This window comes from Labrus mixtus, chromosome 14, assembly GCF_963584025.1.
Source record: "Labrus mixtus chromosome 14, fLabMix1.1, whole genome shotgun sequence".
NCBI classification, from domain to species: Eukaryota; Metazoa; Chordata; class Actinopteri; order Labriformes; family Labridae; genus Labrus; species Labrus mixtus.
In genome coordinates this window covers 24,510,971-24,531,729 of record NC_083625.1, presented here as the reverse complement: position 1 = coordinate 24,531,729, position 20,759 = coordinate 24,510,971, and the positions used below count along the sequence as shown (strand labels likewise).

Genomic DNA, 20,759 nt, shown 5'->3' with positions numbered 1-20,759 from the left:
CAGATTACCATAATATGAATAGCAAAGCATTTTTAATTACCGTTGAGTGACTGGTAGAAATGAATATTTTTGGATGTCAGTCCTTTCCTTTCCACCTCTGATTCTGACTCAGACGACACGTTAAAATAATATTTAGGGCTGCACTACACTGATTGTCACATCCACAACAATCTCTGTGCAGGAAGATTAGAATCAAACATAACTCACAATTTCCTTTAAGGAGTTTGAAGAGATGGTTTTTAACAGTGAAATCACCTTTCTTTTCACTAGTGTTTTCAAACATTGTTTTTGGAAGCTTAACAGGATGCTCAACTATGATATCAAACTTACATTTATACTCTTAAAAACCACTCACACATAGTGAAATATCTTTTTGGCTTACATGTTAAACCATTGGTTTCATAGCCACTCAGGTCAAACGTACGAGTAAGTGCTGTAAGAATAGCTAACCTTGAAGAAGGTAAACAAAGGTAAATCCTGTCTCGCCTTCATTGACCTCTTTCAAGCAGCCAAGTTTTTTTCTTGTCACTGTTGTGTTGTGAGCCAGAAATAGCTGTCACCCTTTATAAGACTTGGCTTTTCAGTCTTTACTCCCAAGGATGCTCTCTAAGGTCAGAGGCTGGAGAAAGAGGCTTATGAGCCGCCGTGGTCCCTGCCAAGACTCTGAGGGTCTTTAGCTTGGGTCAGGAGAGGTTTGCCTGTCAAACTGTCTCCTGGTTTCAGGGTTTATTGTTGTCTGCTGAAGCGGCTCCTTACAGCACACAGCTTAACCTCATGTCTGCCTTGAAGACCTCTGACAAACTCTTCTGAGTAAATGGTATCCATGCTTTGAAATCCATGTACGTACATGTCACTGAGAAACTAAGCTCTTGTGGCTGCAAACAAGAGCTACAATAGGCTCATGGATTGGTCAGGCCAGTGTTAGCTCATTGAAGATATATTTGTAGCTCTATAAATGCCAGCAGATAAGAAACAAGGAACTGCATCATAGATATGCCAGCCTAGGTTTAAAGTGATTAAGCAACACTGTCACCATCACAAACCAGAGAGCAAGGTGATTGTTTCAACTGTTTATGTTGCACTAAAACTTGATGGCGTCAATGAATGCAGCAACGATAATAAAATTAAGAAGTTATACTTCTTTTGGAGGGATCACACAATGAAAAATGCTGCAGAAAAAGCGAGTCTGTCTGCATTTTCTTTGGTTGAGCGTGAGAAACATTACAGGTTATATTCTGAAGGGCATATATAAGTACATACACATGCGACAAAAGTAAGCTCTCATTCTCCAAACATTGTTGACAAAAAAATCAATTGACGTTAATCATTAGTACTTACTGTGAGTGGCAGCTCAGCTGGCAGCCCCCTCGCCATACATGATATTATCCTGAAACGCTTTTATAAAAGATTTTCAACAGTTCTCCTTACATAATGTGCTTTGTTGAAGTAGAACAAGAATAGGAGACCTCTGCAGATAATTGTGCTCCTGGTCAGCAGCAAAAAGTAACCTATAAAAAAACCATGCTTTGCTACAAAATAAAAAAAAGCAGCTAATGTTAGTAGCTCGACTAGCAGCACCTCCTAATGTGTCTTCACCAGATGGTTGGAGGCATGCAGACTGCTTTATGAAATCTTTTCACTTCTTTTAATGATCTTCCAGTGCTTGTTAATAAACCATATACTAAAGTTGAATTCATAAAATGTCCACCTTTTATCAGCAGTCTTTCATTCTCAGCATAGTCTACTGAAACTGCTTGTATTATTAAGTTATTTATATGTGAATATTAAATATTGCCCTGCCCAAAAACTGGCTTTGGCTACACTGAATACATTACATGCTTCAGTTTTATAAGTTGTTGCTAAAGTGCAGGTGAAATCAATAAAAGACTTGAGAGTTATCGTTTGTCAAAAAAGACACTTGTCCAACTTTCATTGATGCCATTAATGAATTTTCTTTTTAATTGACAATAGCATCTATCAGTTCCTCTTTTCATCAGTATGATAAGGTCTGTTAAAACCAAGTCAATGTCTCTTTTTAATGTCTACATGGCTATTTATAGAGGCGCTTCACTATGACAGGGTTGAGCTCCCGTTTGTTGACTTTCATAATGCTTTTCTTGAGCAGCGAGGTAACGTTAACTTTCCTTTTCATTACTCGCTATTCTGTCCTCACCTACTTAACCTCTCTCTCTCTACCCCTCATGCCGTCTCTTAAGCACCACGGCAACCTTCTCCGAGGGATTGGTTGCCAGGAGACAGGATTCGCTCCCCATTGTATGCCGACAAAGGTGGAGAGAGGGTGGGTGGGTGGAGGGGGTTACAATCAGCAGGACGGGGGAGAATTGGAAGTCTAGAGGGACTGGCACCACACAATCAGGGGTGTGTTAGTGAAGAGGAGGACAGGCAGGCGGGAATGAAGAGGAGTAAGAGGAGGAGGGGGAATGAACGGGAGTGGGGGGTATTGGGTGGAGCACGCTGACACCCTAAATTCCTCGTGTTCATTCCCGGTCACCCAGATAACCACGCTGGGATGTGCTGTGTCAGACAGTGTGGTGGAGACTAGAGGGAATGAGACACTCACAGAGACACAAGCAGCCATGAATGGTTATTAAGACAGCATTTTTAATTAGCCAGTAGGCCTCCAACCCATACTGCTTTGCTCCCCTACTATGCAGACACACACAAACGTACACACACAGAGCTGGACACACATTCAGCAGACAGTGCGCTCAAAGAAATAGTGTGTCTGGTGTCCATGCATGGCTGCATTTACCTACAGTCCATTTTTCATGGTTTCCTTAGACTGTAATGATTGTCTCAGTTATCATCCCATTACAGTACCTTCAAGGAAGAAGGCCAGTTTACTTTAGCTCTGCTGCCATTACTCTAAATAAAGACTGACGGTCACACCAAATAAGCCAGTCATTATGTGGAGCGCTGTCTCACCAAAGCAGACTTTGAGCTCAGTGAAGTCATTTCTGCTCTGAGTCACATGCGAGTGAGTTCACACACTGTGTGTACAGTATTCGTTGAAAGCTGAAAGTTATAGATTAACCCTGAGCTGCCCTTTTTTCAAGCACAGTAACAGGCTTGTTTGTGTATTATTTCACTATGAGTAGCTAGTGGTTATGGCCAAAAACAGCATCAATTATTGTGTCTATTCAAACCAACCGTTTCGGTTAGTTTTGTAAAGGGTTGTTGTTTTTGTAATCTTAAATGTAATGAAAACCAGTTTTCTTAATCATAGTTTCGCTGTGAGTAACGTTGTCCGACATACTCAAAATGTTGTGCCAAAGGTCAAACAGTTTCGGTTTTGACTTCGAGCTTTGGTGAACTTTGATGGTTTCTTTACACTTTACAGATACTTTAAATTAAATTTACTTGAGGGTTTTATGTGGATCAATCAGTTTTACGTCCTGTAATCTTTATCTTTTTTTCCCCCTGACGTTACATTGTTGTTTAGATGTGACCGGGCTCAGCTGGACACATAATCTTTATCTCCTGTCTTCCTGTGTTTACAGAGCACGTTCATTTCACTTTTCATTAAAATGATTAAAATGATGGCTTGTATGTCCATTATCATGATTTGCATTTTGTGGAAAGGACGGCCATCTGGATGTTTGTACACCAAGTGTAAAAATGTTTCACTCCCCCCCCCCCCCCCCCCCCCCCCCCCCCCCTTTACGCACGACGGCTGCAGATAATGATCATCCATAAAATTTTACCTCTGCGACATGTTTTTAATTGATCTAAGTGAAATCTTTGCTGACAGTTTAATGTTTCGATTTTAAAGCATGTAGCTAGTTTGCATATTTCTCTATAACATTCATGATAACGACAAAGTGAGCAATAATCAGAGCTGCCTAATCAGGACCGTGTGTCGTTTGATACACTCGAACAGAAATCCCATTGTTCCAATTGAAAATCTGATCACAGTCCCTGTAACATTAAACATCAGAGCATTACTTTCTATCCCATCTGAGCGAATTAATTGACATTTTCTCTTTCATTCCAAAATTCAATCTTTGCATGTGTGCAATTAAAAATGTACACAACGCTGAGCGACCTCCACCTCAGCGGCAAGGAAGTGAGGACAACGCGAACGCGAGGAATACAAATCCTTCCTGCATCTTATCCCATCTCCCCTTATCCCATATTTATTTTTTTACATAATAATGAGCAAGGTCTTTTACCTGCTTTTAGTAAAGCGTCTTGAGATAACATTGGCGCTATTCAGATAAAGATTGAGTGGTACTTGTTAACATAATAACATGAATATCGTATTGGAGAAAGTGCTGCAGTATATATACACATTTTCTGTCAGCCCTACTATTTCAACTTGCAGTGTTTGGTTAAAGCCAGCTTATAGATTCCTGCCTGATGATTTCATCTGGAGTTGACCTTAAAAGTACTCTCATTGTGTTTTTGTTCCTCTTGTCACCTAAGCCACCAGACAGGCGAGTTCATAAGTAAACCAGTGGAAGAGATGACATCCTGAAATGTAGCTTTTTTTTCCTCTATTCGTGCACTGCTGAATAAAAGAGGCCTGTGGCTGAGCAGTTATTCAAACAAATGCTTCGTAAAGCCTCTGCGGTCCGTCATTTATTTAACAGGTACTTCAGACAGTCAGAGAAACATCCCAGAGACAAACAGTTCCAGCTGAGTACTTTTCTTTTTCTCCCAGAATGCAATTTTCCTCCGCTCTCTATCCAAACAACTTTGAAAAATGGCCCTGCTTCTTGAAGTGCTTGATGAATTGACACTGCTTTTCGTCATGCAGATGCCAAGCTGTGTTTACCGTTCTGACAGTGATGGACACATATCTCAGTTCTCTCTATATTTCCCCCCGTCTCCGGTGCCTCTGCTGGAGGCAACGAATCGCTCCCATCAAGGGTGTCTGTCAGAATCTGTGGGCTGAAACGACCAGCTGCAGCACCGGAAGCCTGGGAATAAAAACTATGCTTTTGCTTTGCAACTGTATCAAGTGTTTACAGGCTGCGAGCTTCAACAATAGTGGGTGTGACTGAGACTGTCACTCTTCTATGTCTGTGTGTGTGAAAGCTGCCGTGGTGTCTTTTCAATCAGCTACCTACCACAGCCCAGAGGGAAGTCAGGTTCTGTGGCTGAAACATAAGCGGAGACCTCAACCTGTAGATCACAGCCTCCTCACCCTGAGAAGCAGGTCCAGAAGGTTTCCTCATACAGTCAGCTGGCTACATCCTCTTTGTCACAAAAATTAAATCCCAACAAGAAGCATAGTTGAAGCTGCATACTTGATTTTCTTAACTGTTTCCTTAAATTACTGCATGTTACTGATGTTCTGCAGAATGCCGTCTGTCGTATCTGCTGTCCTGGCATTTCAAATCAATGCATACAATTGTTGCTAATTGTCACTCTTAAGTATGCAAAACACCTTGTGATGTTGATCATTTGTGCAGTAAAAATGGCAAGAGGCGGGATTCATTGGATAACATCCTACATGTCAAAGATGAACAGCTGAGCCAATCATAGCACAGGATTGGATTCCCTTGTCCTCACACACCTGCAAAATAAATAATTGTAAGCAGGGTTGAATAATGGGAAAGTAGCTGAGCTGACATTATAGTTCCAAATTTTAATGGCAACAAACTTGACGTTTATTTTACTCCTCCGGTTCTCTCTCCTCATTCTCTCTGGCTGGTTATTCAAGTAAGGACCGTTCTTTGAACTCCTTTACAAAGTAAACAGCATGAGGGGTGAAAAGTTCAGGTTGTATTGTTTGTCATATTTTTCTCATATTTGCACACCAGCTTGCTAGTTTTATTCTACTGAATGGATCCTGACATGCCAGGCTAAAAAAAAAAGCAAATGCATGTGAACAGGAATTCCTCGGAAGTTCAGGGAGACATGTCCATACCTCTGCACCTGCTGACCTCCCAAACATGCAATCTGCACAGTCCGACATAGGCATACATAACTGGGGATCCACGCTGTAATCTTTTGTATGATATTCACGTTCACATTTAAATTTGTGTATTGCCAAGCGCTGGGAATTGAATAGGGATTAAAGTCCAACAAAAATGCAAATACTAGCTGTATATTCAGGTATCCCCAGAGTGAGAAAAACATAAAAGACGCCTGTTGGCACTAGATGTTATGAGTGAGAGATGTGTTTTGTGGATGATGGTTTGCTTTCCCAGAGAACTGACGAGGCTTGGAGAGAATTGAGTCTGATGGCAACAGGAGGAGGAAAGCTTTTTGCAAACCTTTGTACTCTCATTCTGGATGTCCTTGTCTTTTTTCACTGAAGTGCAGACTGGGAAATACTCTCCAGCTTTGTGGCCAAATCAAAGTCAAATATTGTGCCAACCCTGAGCCCACATATGTTCCAAATATACTATTTTTTATCATAAGTCTGCACTTATGTACATGTGAAGACACTTCATTCTCCATATAGGTAGTGTCCAGTTGGGTTGGACTATAAGAACGTTTCTGAGTTTAAAGGGTGATTTCAGCTGCGTGGGAGTACAACAAACAAAGCGCATTGTGAACAGTAGTTTAAACACTCTCTTTGTCTTTTATGGAAACCTGTAATAAAAAAGAAACCTTTCCTGGAAGAGAAGGAGGTTAAGTGTTTACAGTTGCAGTGTTTGGCCCGCTGTTTCAACAATTATCTTTGCACATTAGAGTCTGCTCCATCTGTCAGTGAAAAGCAGGTAAATGAGATGCAGATGTAGCCGAAGACAATTCTCTTTCATTATGAGCACAACATTTCCCTTACATGTGTTTGGTGTCGTTTGTGCGCTGTGATAAGTGTAACACATTTGTAGCGCCTTTTAGCAGCAGCATATTGTGGTGATTTCTCTCTTTTTAAAAGCTGTTCTCCCTCCCCGCTCGCCGAGTGGAAGGTGGCAAGCTGTCAGAAGGATTTTAATGTGTCGAGGCAGCGTGTGACAACTCCATTCTCTATGGACTGTGTTCCTCGCCGCGGCTTAAATCTCTCACTGAATGGAGAATCTTAACCCAGTTGATGTCACCAGGAATTTATGTTTATTCGTTTCTAAGAATAAATGCTGAAGAATCTGCTCTAGTTTGGTGATGGGCTGCATTTTCTCTTTGTCATTATTACCATACCTTCAACAAGACTGCCTTCTGCTCTTTTAGTCTTACACTTTGAGATTTACATCATGTATATTTAACACAAGTTACTTCTCAGACAAGATGTAGCCATATTTCTTTTATGAGTGACACATTTCCTGTATCAAAACATTGGACAGTGGCTCCTGTAAAGTAAGTCACTACAACATTTTGCAATTTGTGGTCTTCTGTCAGACACAATGTTAAAAAATGAACATTGTCATACACCTAGAAAATGTAGTAAACACATGATGTTTTAAGCAATTATTCATCACAGCACTTCTTTCAGAAGGATTGTTGTCTGTTGTCTTGTGTGTTTTAGTGCAGGTCGTTCTCTCTGCAGCTCCCTGAGGTTCTGCTTGTTATGTTTCAAGATGAACAAACTAAACTTGTTGTTTTTATTGTTGAATTATGACACCAGTTCTCTCTCTCTTTGTGTCTCTGTGCAGGTTTGACCTCTGGTCTGGACATTACATCTACAGGGCCGACGCCTATAGAGAAGGCCAGTGGTCAGAGTGTGAAGCTGAACTGTCAGTTTACTCTGGCCACTGAGGACGCTGGCCCGCTGGACATCGAATGGAGCATATTATCCTCCGACAACCAGAAAGAGGACAAAGTGGTACGTCTAAATGTTCCCCTGCCAACATTGAAAATACACTTTTATTCAAAGATAGCATATGAAAGTACATTTGGCAGTTATGTGATCTCTGCCCGACTTTAATATAGCACACTCATTAATCTGCGTTCATAGAATTTGAGCTTTGTTCTTTTCTTTTTGTACGTAGTTGATGGAATATTTTTCAGCTTGATCCTCCGTTTTTAGCTTTAGATATTCTTTCATTGCCAGACAATGCGTCAAAAACTGAAATTACGTTGAAAGACTCTGATTATCCTCAATTATTTTAGTGTTTGTGTACGTATGTGTTTTTTGATAGTAATCAGCTATGTTGTGATTTTGCTGCAAAGGTTTGGTACGTTGTGCAAGAGGAGAAATTTTTAATCCAAGAATACTGTGGACATACACACCACAACAGCCAATCAAGTTTTTTACTTGAATGCATAGCATTTTCAGCAAAATGACACTTGATTGATTCCTGACCTTACAACTGAGGTTTTGGTGCGCCGGTATCCTGGTGGTTGGTGTGCATGCCCTGTGTACCTGTGGTCCTTAGGGCGGGTGTCCTAGGAAGCGGTCCAATCTGTGGCTTCTTTCCGGCATGTCATTCCCCACTCTCTCGCTCTCTCTCTCTCTCCCCTATTTCTGCCCAGTCCACTGTCTCTCCAATTAAGGCATAAAAAGCCCCCAAAAACACCTTAAAAAAACAAAACTGAACTAACCGCGTTATCTGCAGCTCAGCTCACAGCCCCTCCTAACACCACTTCCTATGAAAAAGAAACACAGATTTCTAACATGAAACAGTTTTATTGATTTTTTTTACTTGTTTTATGTACTAAGTCTGTTTGTTTTTCGAGAGGAGGGTACCTCTGTGTATACAGTTGTTAGGCTACAGGTAGAAACCTTTTAAACAATAAAGGAAAACTGAGCTAACTTAATTTGAGCAGCTCGGCTCAGAGAATCTCCTGACGTCCTGAGTCTGCTGAAGACTGACAGAGAAACAAATCGCTCCAAAAACTATATTCAGTAAGTCAACTAAGTCAGAATACTCGCCAGTTTCAACATATTGCAAAGCACTGTTTGCAAGAGGTGAAATCCAATACACCCACTGAGTTAGGTGTGAGTGTATTCTCGAGCTGTTGCAGTGTAACACAGGAAGAGTGGAGTAAAAAAGACAAATGAAATTAGAGCCACATGTACCTCTATTGAGCATTTGTTCCCTGCACTGCTCTCACAGTCACACAGTGGGAGGGATGGGAGCTCTCTGTATCGCAGCCAGAGTCTTTCCTTTCCAGCATGGCCCTCAGCCATGGAAAAGGAGGACTGCACCACTCTACAGGATCTCCTCGTTCCCTCGGGCGGTTCATAGCCTCAGAGTCAGATTCTTGCCACAGATAATTCCAGTGGTGTGGTCCTCCCCCATGGATCTCCACTCCCCCATCTCCCACCTGTCATAAAGCCTTCCCATCCTTCTCCTCCACTCTTTTTCACCCGTATTCTGTGGCTTTACTTTTTCTCTGGCCAAATGTTAGAAATAGGTCACAGGCTCATCATTAGTCTTCTTTGTTTCTGTCATCCACACACTGTCCTTTCTGACCACATAGCCAACCAGCCGTCCTCTCACCCAGGTCAACCTACTCCAATTATCTCCATCTATTTCTCCCTCTGACCACTTTGTTTTTACACTGACACGTACATACTGCATAAGGGAAGAAAAGGAGTTGGAATATCTTAAATTGTTGTTATTTAGCAGCAACAAAAAGTGTGAGGTTAAACTTTCAATCTAAAGCAGTTTTCACATATGCACTCTTGAAAATATCTAGATAATTTCAGGAGGACTGCTCTGGATATTCTCCTGACCTGGTTTTTCACATATGCTCCACACAGCGGGAGACTATCCCTGTCAGACGGCAGGGGGGGCGGGGGGTCTCCTGAGGGAAGACATGAGGTATAAAAAAAAAATGGACGTAGCGGACGAAGCAAGAGAGTCCGCTAAACGATGCTATAATGAGAATATTTGCCTTTAAATCAATGCTACGTGTAGTTGAACAGAATCATAATATGAACGAAAGAGCGGAGAAGCACATACTGATGAAGAGAAAACATAATGCAGCCGGCTAATCACATGGAGGAAGAGCGTAGCGGTTGCGTGCAGACACTCTATGCTGTCTATCAATAAGTCACAGGATATATATGTCACCACCCTTTCCTACGGACTCAAGGTGAACTCTCCTGACCATATCCTGCTGCGTTCTCACATCAGGTCACTGGAACTTTCTGTGGAAAAATACTAGGGGTCTGGCAGGAGAAACCATGTGAAAACTTCGGCTGTTTGGGTTCACATGCAGCCCCTTTCATTAGTTTTCTGCGAATGTGAAAGCCATAAAAGAGGCACAACTAAAAGAAAATCAGGAAAAGTTTTTTGATTGTGCATGTTGAGAAATGTAAAGTAAATCTTCTTCTCGTTATTCTTCTCCACTTGCCCGGCCCTAATACTTGTCTGTATATCAATGATGCAACAAGGATTAAGGGAATTCAGCTCGGGTGGTTCCCTACTCGGGCCTCTTCTCTCTCGTCAATGATTGCAGCTGTAGAAATATATCAAATGTCGTCTGCTTCTACAGTTTGTTGTCTTTATTACATGCCATTTTGCTGAGTTCTGTCCACACGCCCATGAATGTTGCCAGACCTTTGTTGGGAATTTAAACAGACCAGACATCTCTCTCTGAACGTATTTGTTCTCCTTGACCTATCACATTTATTCTCTATATTCAAACACGCTCACATTAGTATAGCCTTTAACCAGTATGAATCATGGTCAGAGTAAATTCTCTGTAATTAGCCGCATGTTAATTCAAAGGGGCTGCTTTAATATATGTGACAGTGTTAAATGGGATTAGGCCGATCTGCCAGGACCAGAGCTACGAGGTCAGGCAAGCAAATGAGAATGAGGGCTTAAGTGTATAGCCAGAGGCTCCGAAATGCTCAGAAAGCATGGAGGACCTCTGCTCCCTTGGTCCGAGATGAGAAAATTCTGTCTGCTAGAGGAACAACCAAGATCAGATAAAAACTTTTAACCGGGGAACTGGGCTGGGGGATCAGTCAGCAGGGTCATGTAAGTGGGAACTTGAAGCCCTGTTTGTGCAAGCCAAGAGATGGGTGGTGTGGTGTGCATGACATCTATGGTTATGCAGTGTGTTGTTAAAAAGGTGCTGATACACTTATTATATTCATCTATGAAACAATGTATTCTCCAGCCAACAGCAAATGTAGTAAACTGTGGTTACAAAAACACAAATAATCCCATATTCCTGGAGTGATAAAGAAGCAAACATTCACAGGTTTTCTCTTCATTCATTCTCTCAGCATCTGTGTAACATCAAAAGTCACTGCATTTCACATGAACATGCTGAGCCCAACCAGGGTGGCTGTGGCTCAGTTGGTAGAGTCGGTCGTCTTTTAACTTGAAGGTTTGGGGGTTCAATCCCCACCTCCCGCAGCCACATGTCCGATGTGTCCTTAGGCAAGACACTTAACTGCTAAATTGCTCCCGCTGCTTAATCAGCGGCATATGAATGTGTGTGAATGGATTAGTTACTTCTGATGGTCACTTTTTACAGCAGCCTCTACCATCAGTGTGTGAATGTGTAGGTGTGACCTGCAGTGTAAAAGCACTTTGAGTAGTCAAAGGACTAGAAAAGGGTTATACAAGCTCAAATCCATTTACCATTTTATATGCCAGCTAACACATTCTCAACAGCATGCAGCAGCTCTAGGATACAAAAAACCTCATGAAATTGAAATACCGTAATCTTGCCAAATGCAACTATTAAACCTGGCAAGGACAATACAATGACCTTACACAAATGTTAAATGACTTCAACTCACATGAATAGCTACACACTGAAAGTGCAGCAAACTGGGATAATGTGTGTATTCCCAGGATTAATTACACAGACATAGAGAAATACAGAAATTTCTGGAAATGGAAAAGTGCGTTTAAGAGCGCTTTAGTAAAGCTATGAGAAGTGCTGCAAATGAAGTACGTAAAATAAAAGATTGCAGCTCTTTAAGCTCAATAAACCCCACATTATCCTCTAGGGGAAGATATCTAACCAGTATGTATCCCTAACAATACACTCGGTCAAGAATATTTAAATAAGGTTTAATAAAAAAGTATGACTACTGAACCATCGAAAAGGTAAAAAAAAAACCAAAGAGCTTAGACAGGCTAGCAGAAAGTGCAGCCTGCCCCTTTAAGGTAAAGGTGCTTGCTTCAAAGCCTAGAGAACTCTTTAAAATTGACTATTTCCAGCTAATAATAAAGCTCAACAACATCACAATTCTTCACAATGAACCTTCACTTTTAACATTTTATTCATGCTTATGAACTGTATATTCTATCTGTGTTTCCTTTGCATTGATGCAATCAGCTGTAATGCCACAGGAAAGTGATAATCTGTTCTATCAAGTATCTGTTGGGAAATATGGCCTCCTTCATCTGACAAAAATCCAGGGCACATCATCAGAGCCTTTTTGAGGGTGGGGAAGCTTAGCTAATACATGTTGCATTGTTGGTATTGAATGAGAGATGCCAGTCATGCCTACAGTAACAGTCATTTGCATTTTGCTCTCACTGCCAGGCTACAGAGCGGAAAGGAGGGTGTGCCCCTGAGTGTAAACCACCACTGTAGGAACAATGAGGAAAACAATTATGAAAACAGAATCTGAATGGTGTGAATAGAAAAGGAAAAACACATAGCTCTATCCCATTTGATATAAAGTGTATCTTTTGTCCTTGAATGTAGCAGCAGAGCCTTTTGTTTACTCACGATTTTGCTACAGGAATGTATGCGTGTTGAGAAATAATGGGAGGATTCTAGAGGTAAAGTCATGACACTGTTTGCTGAAATTGGAGTTTTTGTTTGTATCTCAGTGATGATCATGAATCCTTATCAGCAGGTGTCTTTGTTGGAAGGACACTTCATCCTTATTCTTGTGGTTATTATTTTTTGACCTTGCAATCAGGGTTGGCTCCATTAAAGACACAGTTCTGCATTTTTCAAAACCCGATAATCCTGATCACGTCATTTAAATAAAATAATTTAAGTCTCAGAGCTCCCCAAAACAAGTCTGTGAAGTTTGTTGTTCTAAATCCACTCTGATCCTGTATTTGAGCATGCCTATAAACCCCTCTATCTCAGCCCTGCTCAGAACAGGCTGTCAAAGGCACTATTCAGATTGCAATATATCATTAAAACTACTGATGCCACGTTTTTCAAAGCAAATTTTTACATAAAAAAATTGTTTTATTCATTTCCTTATCAGGACATATTGTTGTCTTGTCTTTAAACCAAATAATAGAAAAGTGTCGGTAGTGGTATCAATAAACACTCAGATTGTTAAGGGGTCTTAATAACGGTATCAATATATAAAATGAATGATCCCCTATCCCTACTTGCAAGGCAGATCTTTTCCTGTGAAAGTGTGCGTTAGGCAGTCGTTCAGGTTAAAAGCCTCTGTGGGAGCAGAGGATTGTTGCAGCTCTGCAGGTTGTTTAGAGTACACGGGTATCACCACGCTCTGCTTTGCATCTCAAATCATGTGCAGCTCTTCCTTCTCCCTCCCTGAGCAGCGTCACATGACAATGACCTCATCTGTACATGTGTCTGATTATTTAACCTCTAGAGCACCATCCTTCGACGAGGAAACAGCCCTGCCAGGTGGCGATGGTATCATTGAATGTCCTACCTGTTATGAAACGCAGACAGCTGCGATGCTCGTCTGTCCTTTCCAGCCCCAGCCGGCTTGTCTAGTCATTTGCCCTTTTCATTTTCAGTCCCCCAGCTCTTTATGGGATTTTTTTTTTCATTGGATCATGAATCTCAAGGTTATTGTGCTGTTCAGTGTTTTTTTTTTTGTTTTTTTTCGGGGGGCTAGAGGTGTGCATGTGTTGTAAGCACTCCCATCTGTGCTCCTGTGAAGTGGTTGAGCCCTAGTGAGAGTTCTTCTCTGGCTGAGCTCGAGGCAATTTAATTTCCTCTCCTGCATGGTCTGATCTCACAGACTGCTGTTATTACTGCTGATGTTCTGATCCCCCGGTAGAGTTAGAAGTTTTTCCTCCCCTGAGAGACACGAGGAATTTTAACTGCATTACCTGTTTATGTGGCTAATATGTACAAGATGAACATGCCGCCCATTTCAACACACTCCAGGAAATAGTCTTTACGCTGAAAGTGGGGCAGAAAGGCAACTTGCTGAACTGTATTCCTTTGTTTTGCTCCTCACATGCTTCCTTTGAGTGCTCTGCCTCCTCTGATGGGTTCATTATTCTCACTCTACCCCTGCCATGTTTAGTCTTTCCCCTCATTCCTCCTCCTCTCCACCCTGGGGTATTACTGTGTGTATGCTGGGTGTTGATGGTGGCACAGAAAAGCCTGTTGATGACAGTCTCAGAGGAAATGTGGAAGAATAAGCCAGTGTTTCTGAAAGAGAATGAGAACTCTTTTCATTGTTGTTTGCTTTTCTTTCACCCTCCTTGTTCTGTTTTTTTCTCTTGTGTTTCTTGTTTTTACCCTCCTCCATCAATCCCCGACTACTTGCAGAATGGATGGGTTTCTTTTTAGCTTCACCTGGCCTTTATTTCGAGGCATTTCCTCACTACTTCCAAGACCGCGTGCGTGCGTGCGTGTGTGTGGACAGAATTGGGGTCTCTTTGTTGACACAGCAGGTGTTGATTTGGCTCCACAGTGGATGCTTTCTTTGTTCCACCTTCTTTCCTCTTAAGCACAGAAAGGGCAGAAACAGCACCGGCTGCCAGGCTGAAGGGCACAGCACAGATAAAAGAGAGGGGGCTCTCTCTCTAGCTTGGTTCACTGAGCATAGCCTTTGCTTTCAGAAAGCTCAAAACTGTCATTTCAAGGCCTTTTTGTTTTTATGTGTTTTCCGGAAGCACTTTTCTTTTATAAGCAGATTTGTCATTCTAAGTAGGGTTAAGTTCTTAACTCTCTTTTCTTCACCTCTTCTCCAATTCCAGGTGATCTTTTACTCAGGTGACAGGGCCTATGTAGACTACTACCCCCCCATGAAGGGCAGAGTCCACTTCAACTCAGCCGACCCCAAGAATGGCGACGCCTCCATCACTCTGACGGGGCTGATGTCATCGGATTCTGGCACCTACCAATGTAAGGTGAAGAAGGCTCCTGGGATCCGCAGCAAGAAGATGCTGCTCATCGTCATGGGTGAGTGGAACAAACCACTGAACACACTTTGGTGTTCAGTTAGGACTCTCTTTTTTCCCCCCTCGCTTAGAGGCTAAATTCTCTCTGTGGACACAGTGAAAATGCAGCAAATTACACGGCCTTTGCCCTCCTTGGCTGTTTTGATGTAATCCCTTCTAAAACGGAGCGTGTAACCTTCCTAGAGGCTGTGCAGCAAAGCCCCTGCCGTGATACTACTGCTTTCACCCGAGATACTCTGTCATTGTCTAAAACAATAATCCTGGTTCTCCCTGCACTAGATATCGTTGTCATTATTTCCATTCAGTATTAGACTTCATGAAAACATTTTTTTAATGCTCTTTTTTTTTTTTTTTTTAATACAGCTTCCATTTTTAACCCGTAGAAATCTGCAATAGACGCCATCTGATCGGGCCTACATGGGAATTTAACTCATTGTGGTGTCCTTTCTTTGAATACTTAAATGATTCATATCCCTCTAATAACTACAATCAGACTAAGAGGTTTATAGGTTAATAAACCATGTTGTATATTAAAAGCATTAATGTTTTGTCCTAAATAAAAAAACAATGATCAGCCCTTTAATGTTATATTTCTAAACACTTCATGATTATTTTAAAGGTAGATTAGGCTAGAGCCCGACCAATATTAGCATATCCAGTTACTATTGGTATCCACTCATTTTATTGCAGATTTGCTCAGATATTACCAGATTTATTCACCAGTCATATAGCATTTAAGTTGAGTCTTGCTGTTTTACAATAGCATTACTTTTTCCCCAGCAGAGTGTACAAGCATTATCCCTCTCCAGAGTGTCAAGCAGTGACGCACGTACATGCAAAGTTTCTTTCCAGTTGATTAACCATCTTTTATACGCTATACTGTTTATCTTTTCCTCAAGTCTTTGATAACTGCATTTGAGGGATTGTTTGATTTAGCTCAGTTTTAACCGGATTATGCAGAGACATGTCTCCTGCAGCTCCCCATTGCCACCATGTGCATTACGAGGTCATAAACAAACATGTTGTAATAATGCAAAAGATTAGAGTCTAAGTTTTTCTAAGACCTATTAATTGAGACTTTATCCATAAAAGGTTTTATTTGATTGATTTGACTTTAGATTGTTTTGAAAAAGATTATGCATGTAAGCAAATACGTTTACCAATAAAAATATCAATAATGACCTCTGCAAAAACTTCAGAATTCTCAATCATAATTCTTCTGTTGTATTAATAAGCATCTTAGAAAGTACAGCCAAAGATGATTAAATAAATGATATGAATCTGTGATATCATTGTCGGCGTGCACAATGTCATCCTGTCTTTATAAAATGAAAGACCTCAGATATGGAGTTGATACACTCAGCTGTTTTTTTTTTATTGCACAGGGTGAGATGGGTGACACGTCATGTAAAATTCACATGAATTACTCCCTAGGCAAACACACACACACACTCTCTCTCTCACACACACACACACACACACACACACACACACACACACACACACTGGCCTCACTGATCGGTCAACTGACTAAATGCTGTCGAGAGTGAATCGCCTCCCGAAACCCGGCTGGTATTTGCATATGGGAAAAAACAACCCACGTGTGCTGCACCAGTCTGTGCTGTGGGATAAGCTGCATATTAGGCTGTTATCTCAGCGCTCTTATCTCTTTTTCTAAAGATAGGGCAGCCTTCAGAAAATGGCTGCTGTGCTTGTTGACATGATATCATGTGTGTAGAAGCGGCTGAAGTGCACCGACCAGCTCAACCAGAAACACATGGTGCACAAAAGGAAAACAAACAAGTTTCACAGTATTTGTGTCATGAACCATGAAGCAGCTCTGATTAAAAAAAAAAAAAGAAGATACATGGATACAGAAAATCTCATCATTAACTGTGGCTACAGCTGACCTAAGAACCTCTAATAGATCCTGTGGGAGGCTATTTTACATACAAATTGATCTGAGCAGAAGCAACAGGAAACAGTGAATCCCGTCACTGAAACATGTGCTTGAACATAAACTGTTTCAGCTCTACCTCCTGGCAGCAGCTCCACATTCCTCACTGTGAGAAAGTTGGCAAACCTGTTGATGTATCAGTTGTTTTCAAGCCTGCTTCTAAAGTTCCCATGAAATCCACTCAAATGTCTTTTTGTTTTTCCCATCACAAATGTCTAAAAAAAAAAGTCTTAGAAAATGAAAAAAAATTGATTTTCTTGATTTTCTTTATGATAATTTAGAGTTTGTGATTTCTAGAAAACAAAATAATTTGTGATTCATTTGCCTCCATGCACCTGTTCCGCTCATCAGTAAGATGTAATGGCTCGTCACTGTGTTTGTGTTTGAATACTCTCCCACTCAGGGCTGTTGGTTACTGTAAACGACAATCAATATCCACAACAAGTCCCTCCCTAACTTCCTGCTTTTTAATATACACAATTATATGCAGGATCCGATAGGGCTGTTGTTACTCTAACTTAACTATCATTGCCAAGTCGGTGATCGCAGGTAAAGTCATGATACAATGGTAAATACCTGGCCCACTATTACAATAATAACAATACAATGTTTCTGCAATAGCTGATATATTGCAAGACATTTGTATCATGACACATCAGAATCTGATTAATTAAATAATATAAAATGCCCCAAAAGGTAAATTTAGAGTTTAGTTTCAGTTTCACCGCTAATGACAATTCCCCCTTTAACATAATTCCCCACTGCCTGACATTATCCCGCTGTTTTCTCTTCTTTTATCTCACTGTCAAATAAGTGGCACCATATTGAATAATAAAGTAGTGATACGCTGAGTCAAATAGGCAGGGAAATGTGTTGAGTGCTATTTTTAAAATCTAAAAAATTATACTTGGCATGATCGTTTCATCGATTCTATCACGTCTCATATTAACATCTCAATATTTTTCCCAACCCTAAATCTGATGTGATGCAGATACCAGTTAATAATAGTGTAATGCCATTGATCGCACATTTGTATTTCGTTGTTCAAATTCAGGCAAAGTATGTATCCCTCTCCCCAAGAAATATCTATCTGAAGATGTACGTCTCAAATATGACCATTGCGGGGTTTTGTTACTCTTGTTCTAAATCTGAAGTCAAGATATTTAGATTTCTTGTTGTTCAAAAGTATTGATTGTATCCTCCTCTAGATGTCTACACCAGCTCAGTGTCTACAATGTATGCAGATGTATTTAGCTACAGTATGGATAGTGTGTGTGTGTGATGATAGCTGGAGGCTACGAGAGATGAAAGACTGCTAGCTATTGACCCCAGGGGCAGAGGTGTTCTTAGCAAGGAAACGTTGACAAGGAGAGGCAAGGACATGTTGCCTGCTCTGCATTTTACCTTCAGGTTGATCTTGTCACAAGGAGGATGGTCTCCCGAACACGGAGAGACGTGCATGCATGTGTGTGCACAGGCATAAACACACCTGAAATTATACACATGGGTATTGCTTAGGCTTGTCACAAACACTGCCTCATGCAGGTACACACACACTTACTGACCCCTGCAGTGCACGTGTTGTGCCGTTGCATCCCTTGTTGTGTATTCTCCTCTTGTTGCTTCAGGACGTTGAAGTTAACAGAAGGAGAGTATCTACCAGCAGTTACGCTCTGTACGTCAGCAACTCTCACAACTGTTCCTGAATAGAGCCCACCTGTACTGCTATCAAAAGGCTTAATGTATTATTAAGAACCTTTTTAGTAATTATCAGTAAATTACTTAAAATTAAAGTCTTGCTAACTGTTTGATCTTGCGACAAATTTCCAGTTTTTGTTAGTGTTAGGAAAAAGTCTATCTGAAGGTTGCAGCAGCAGCAAATATGACTAAAACCATGAATGCAGGGCACCGGTAGCCTAACAGTTATGTTGCACACCATGTGTAAAGAGGCTGTAGTCCTCACCGCAGCAGCCGTGGGTTTGAATCAGCCCTTTGCCGTATGTCATGCACCATTCTCTCCTCCAACATTTCCTGTCTCTCTTCAGCAATAAAGGCAAAAAGGCCCCAAAAATAACCCTAAAAAACATGTCTGCTGTGGGACATCTGGGTTACCTCAAGGACTTCATTGGTTTTGTGTTTTGTGACATTTAAATGCCAAAAAAGTCTCATCTAGAAGGATTATGCTGCATAAACAAAGATATGAAATAAATAATGTGATGGTCATTGAGGCATCAGTAGTGATGCTGGTAATGATGATAAAAATAGAAAATGTTAAATGGACTTTAGCTTTTCTAGTCTTCTGACTACTCAAAGTGATTTGACACCGCATGTCACACCCACCCATTCACACACTGATGGTAGAGTCTGCTGTGTAAAGTGACCAGAAGTAACTAATCCCATTCAAACATAACTAAGCAGTGTTTTGCTCAAGGACACATCGGACATTGAGCTGGGGATCGCCCCAAAAATAAATTATGCAAAGTTAATTTGATAGCAACATTATTAAGTTTTATATTTTTGGAGATTAATGAAATGTCATGATGAAAACATAGCCTAGTCATGCTTTTCTGCAGCAACCTTTGAGGTTGTCCTCTGTCCCCATTATATCTCTCACCATTTAACCTGTAGTGGAACGATTCTGTGATGCTTTAAGTATGATTGTATTTGAGGCTGTGTATGCAGACGACTTTCTGCTTTATATCTCTAATCCGACATTATCAGCCTCGTAATATTAAACAGTCCTGAGAAATTAAGAAAACCTGCTGGTAAAACTCAACCCCCAGAAACCTGAATATGTTCCTCTAAATTACCTCCTTTAAAAATCTTCCCCAGGCACTCTCTCCTTTTAGAGCAGACACAAAAGAATTAAGGTACCTAGGAATCTTCATAAAGATAGCCTCATGAATACTATAACCAATTGGCTGGTAATTTAAAACTTTTTAGAGCCATTTTTCTCAGTTATACCTTTCCATAATTACTCAACAGACAATCAGTTAGCTCTGCCCCTGCCTGAGACCTCATCCTGTTCAGGCTCTCTCTGCAAAGCTCAGCAGAAATCTCTTTTATCCTGTCCGCCTGGCTTTAATGCGGCCAGTGACGGATATTTTACTTCACCGTTCAACAATCAGTCGTCACTCTTTGAAGTTTTGGCCTCATGACCGAAATGAATCCTACAATATAGCAATCCCTCTCTGCTTATCTCTTCCATAAGACAGCCTTGTGCAACTCATAAATCAGATTTCATTGTTCGTTTAACAGATCCAGGTCGGCTGCATCGCTCTGCCCTTTATCGCTCTGTGCTCCTCCAGCCTCCGTCACCTTCCTCTTTGACCTCATCTCTCAAACAAATAAATATGCTCATCTGGCATCAGTCCTGATATGACCAGCTGTGTGTAACAGCGTCAGGTTGACTTTCACCTTTTAAAAGATGCCTTCAAAATGTCGTAGCTCGCTGACATTTACTGTGTGGCGTGTGTAGGTGCAACATGGAGCGCAAACTGAGTTAGGAGCTGCACAGCCTTGGCCCCCATCTCTCCACCATCTGTCCATCAGCGCTCGCTTAATTTTTGCCCTCCCGCTCTCTGTGCTGCCCCCACCATCCTGACCCTGTGTGTGTTTATTAGATTAGCAGCAGCACTCAGTCCTGTCCGTCTACTGTTAATCCCAAATCCCCCGCCTCCAGCCTGACACCTGGTTTAGATCTGCAGAGCGCCACTCCAGAGTTTTTTGTTGTTACAGAGCCCATTATTACCACATCATGATGTCAGCTTTCTGCCAGGGAACTCAAAGCACCCACTTAGATTTTTGTCTATTCAAAAATCCCCCCAGTA

General features: G+C 41.2%; 1 protein-coding gene across 1 annotated transcript in view; it reads left to right on the top strand.

The window, feature by feature from the left end:
- The window catches only part of cxadr (CXADR Ig-like cell adhesion molecule), a 50,794-nt gene that overhangs the window by 22,112 nt on the left and 7,923 nt on the right, over positions 1 to 20,759 (top strand). Inside the window, exons 2-3 of the mRNA XM_061055932.1 lie at positions 7,566 to 7,735; positions 14,769 to 14,973. Coding sequence (XP_060911915.1) covers positions 7,566 to 7,735; positions 14,769 to 14,973 — 375 coding nt within the window. The remainder of the gene's footprint in view (positions 1 to 7,565; positions 7,736 to 14,768; positions 14,974 to 20,759) is intronic.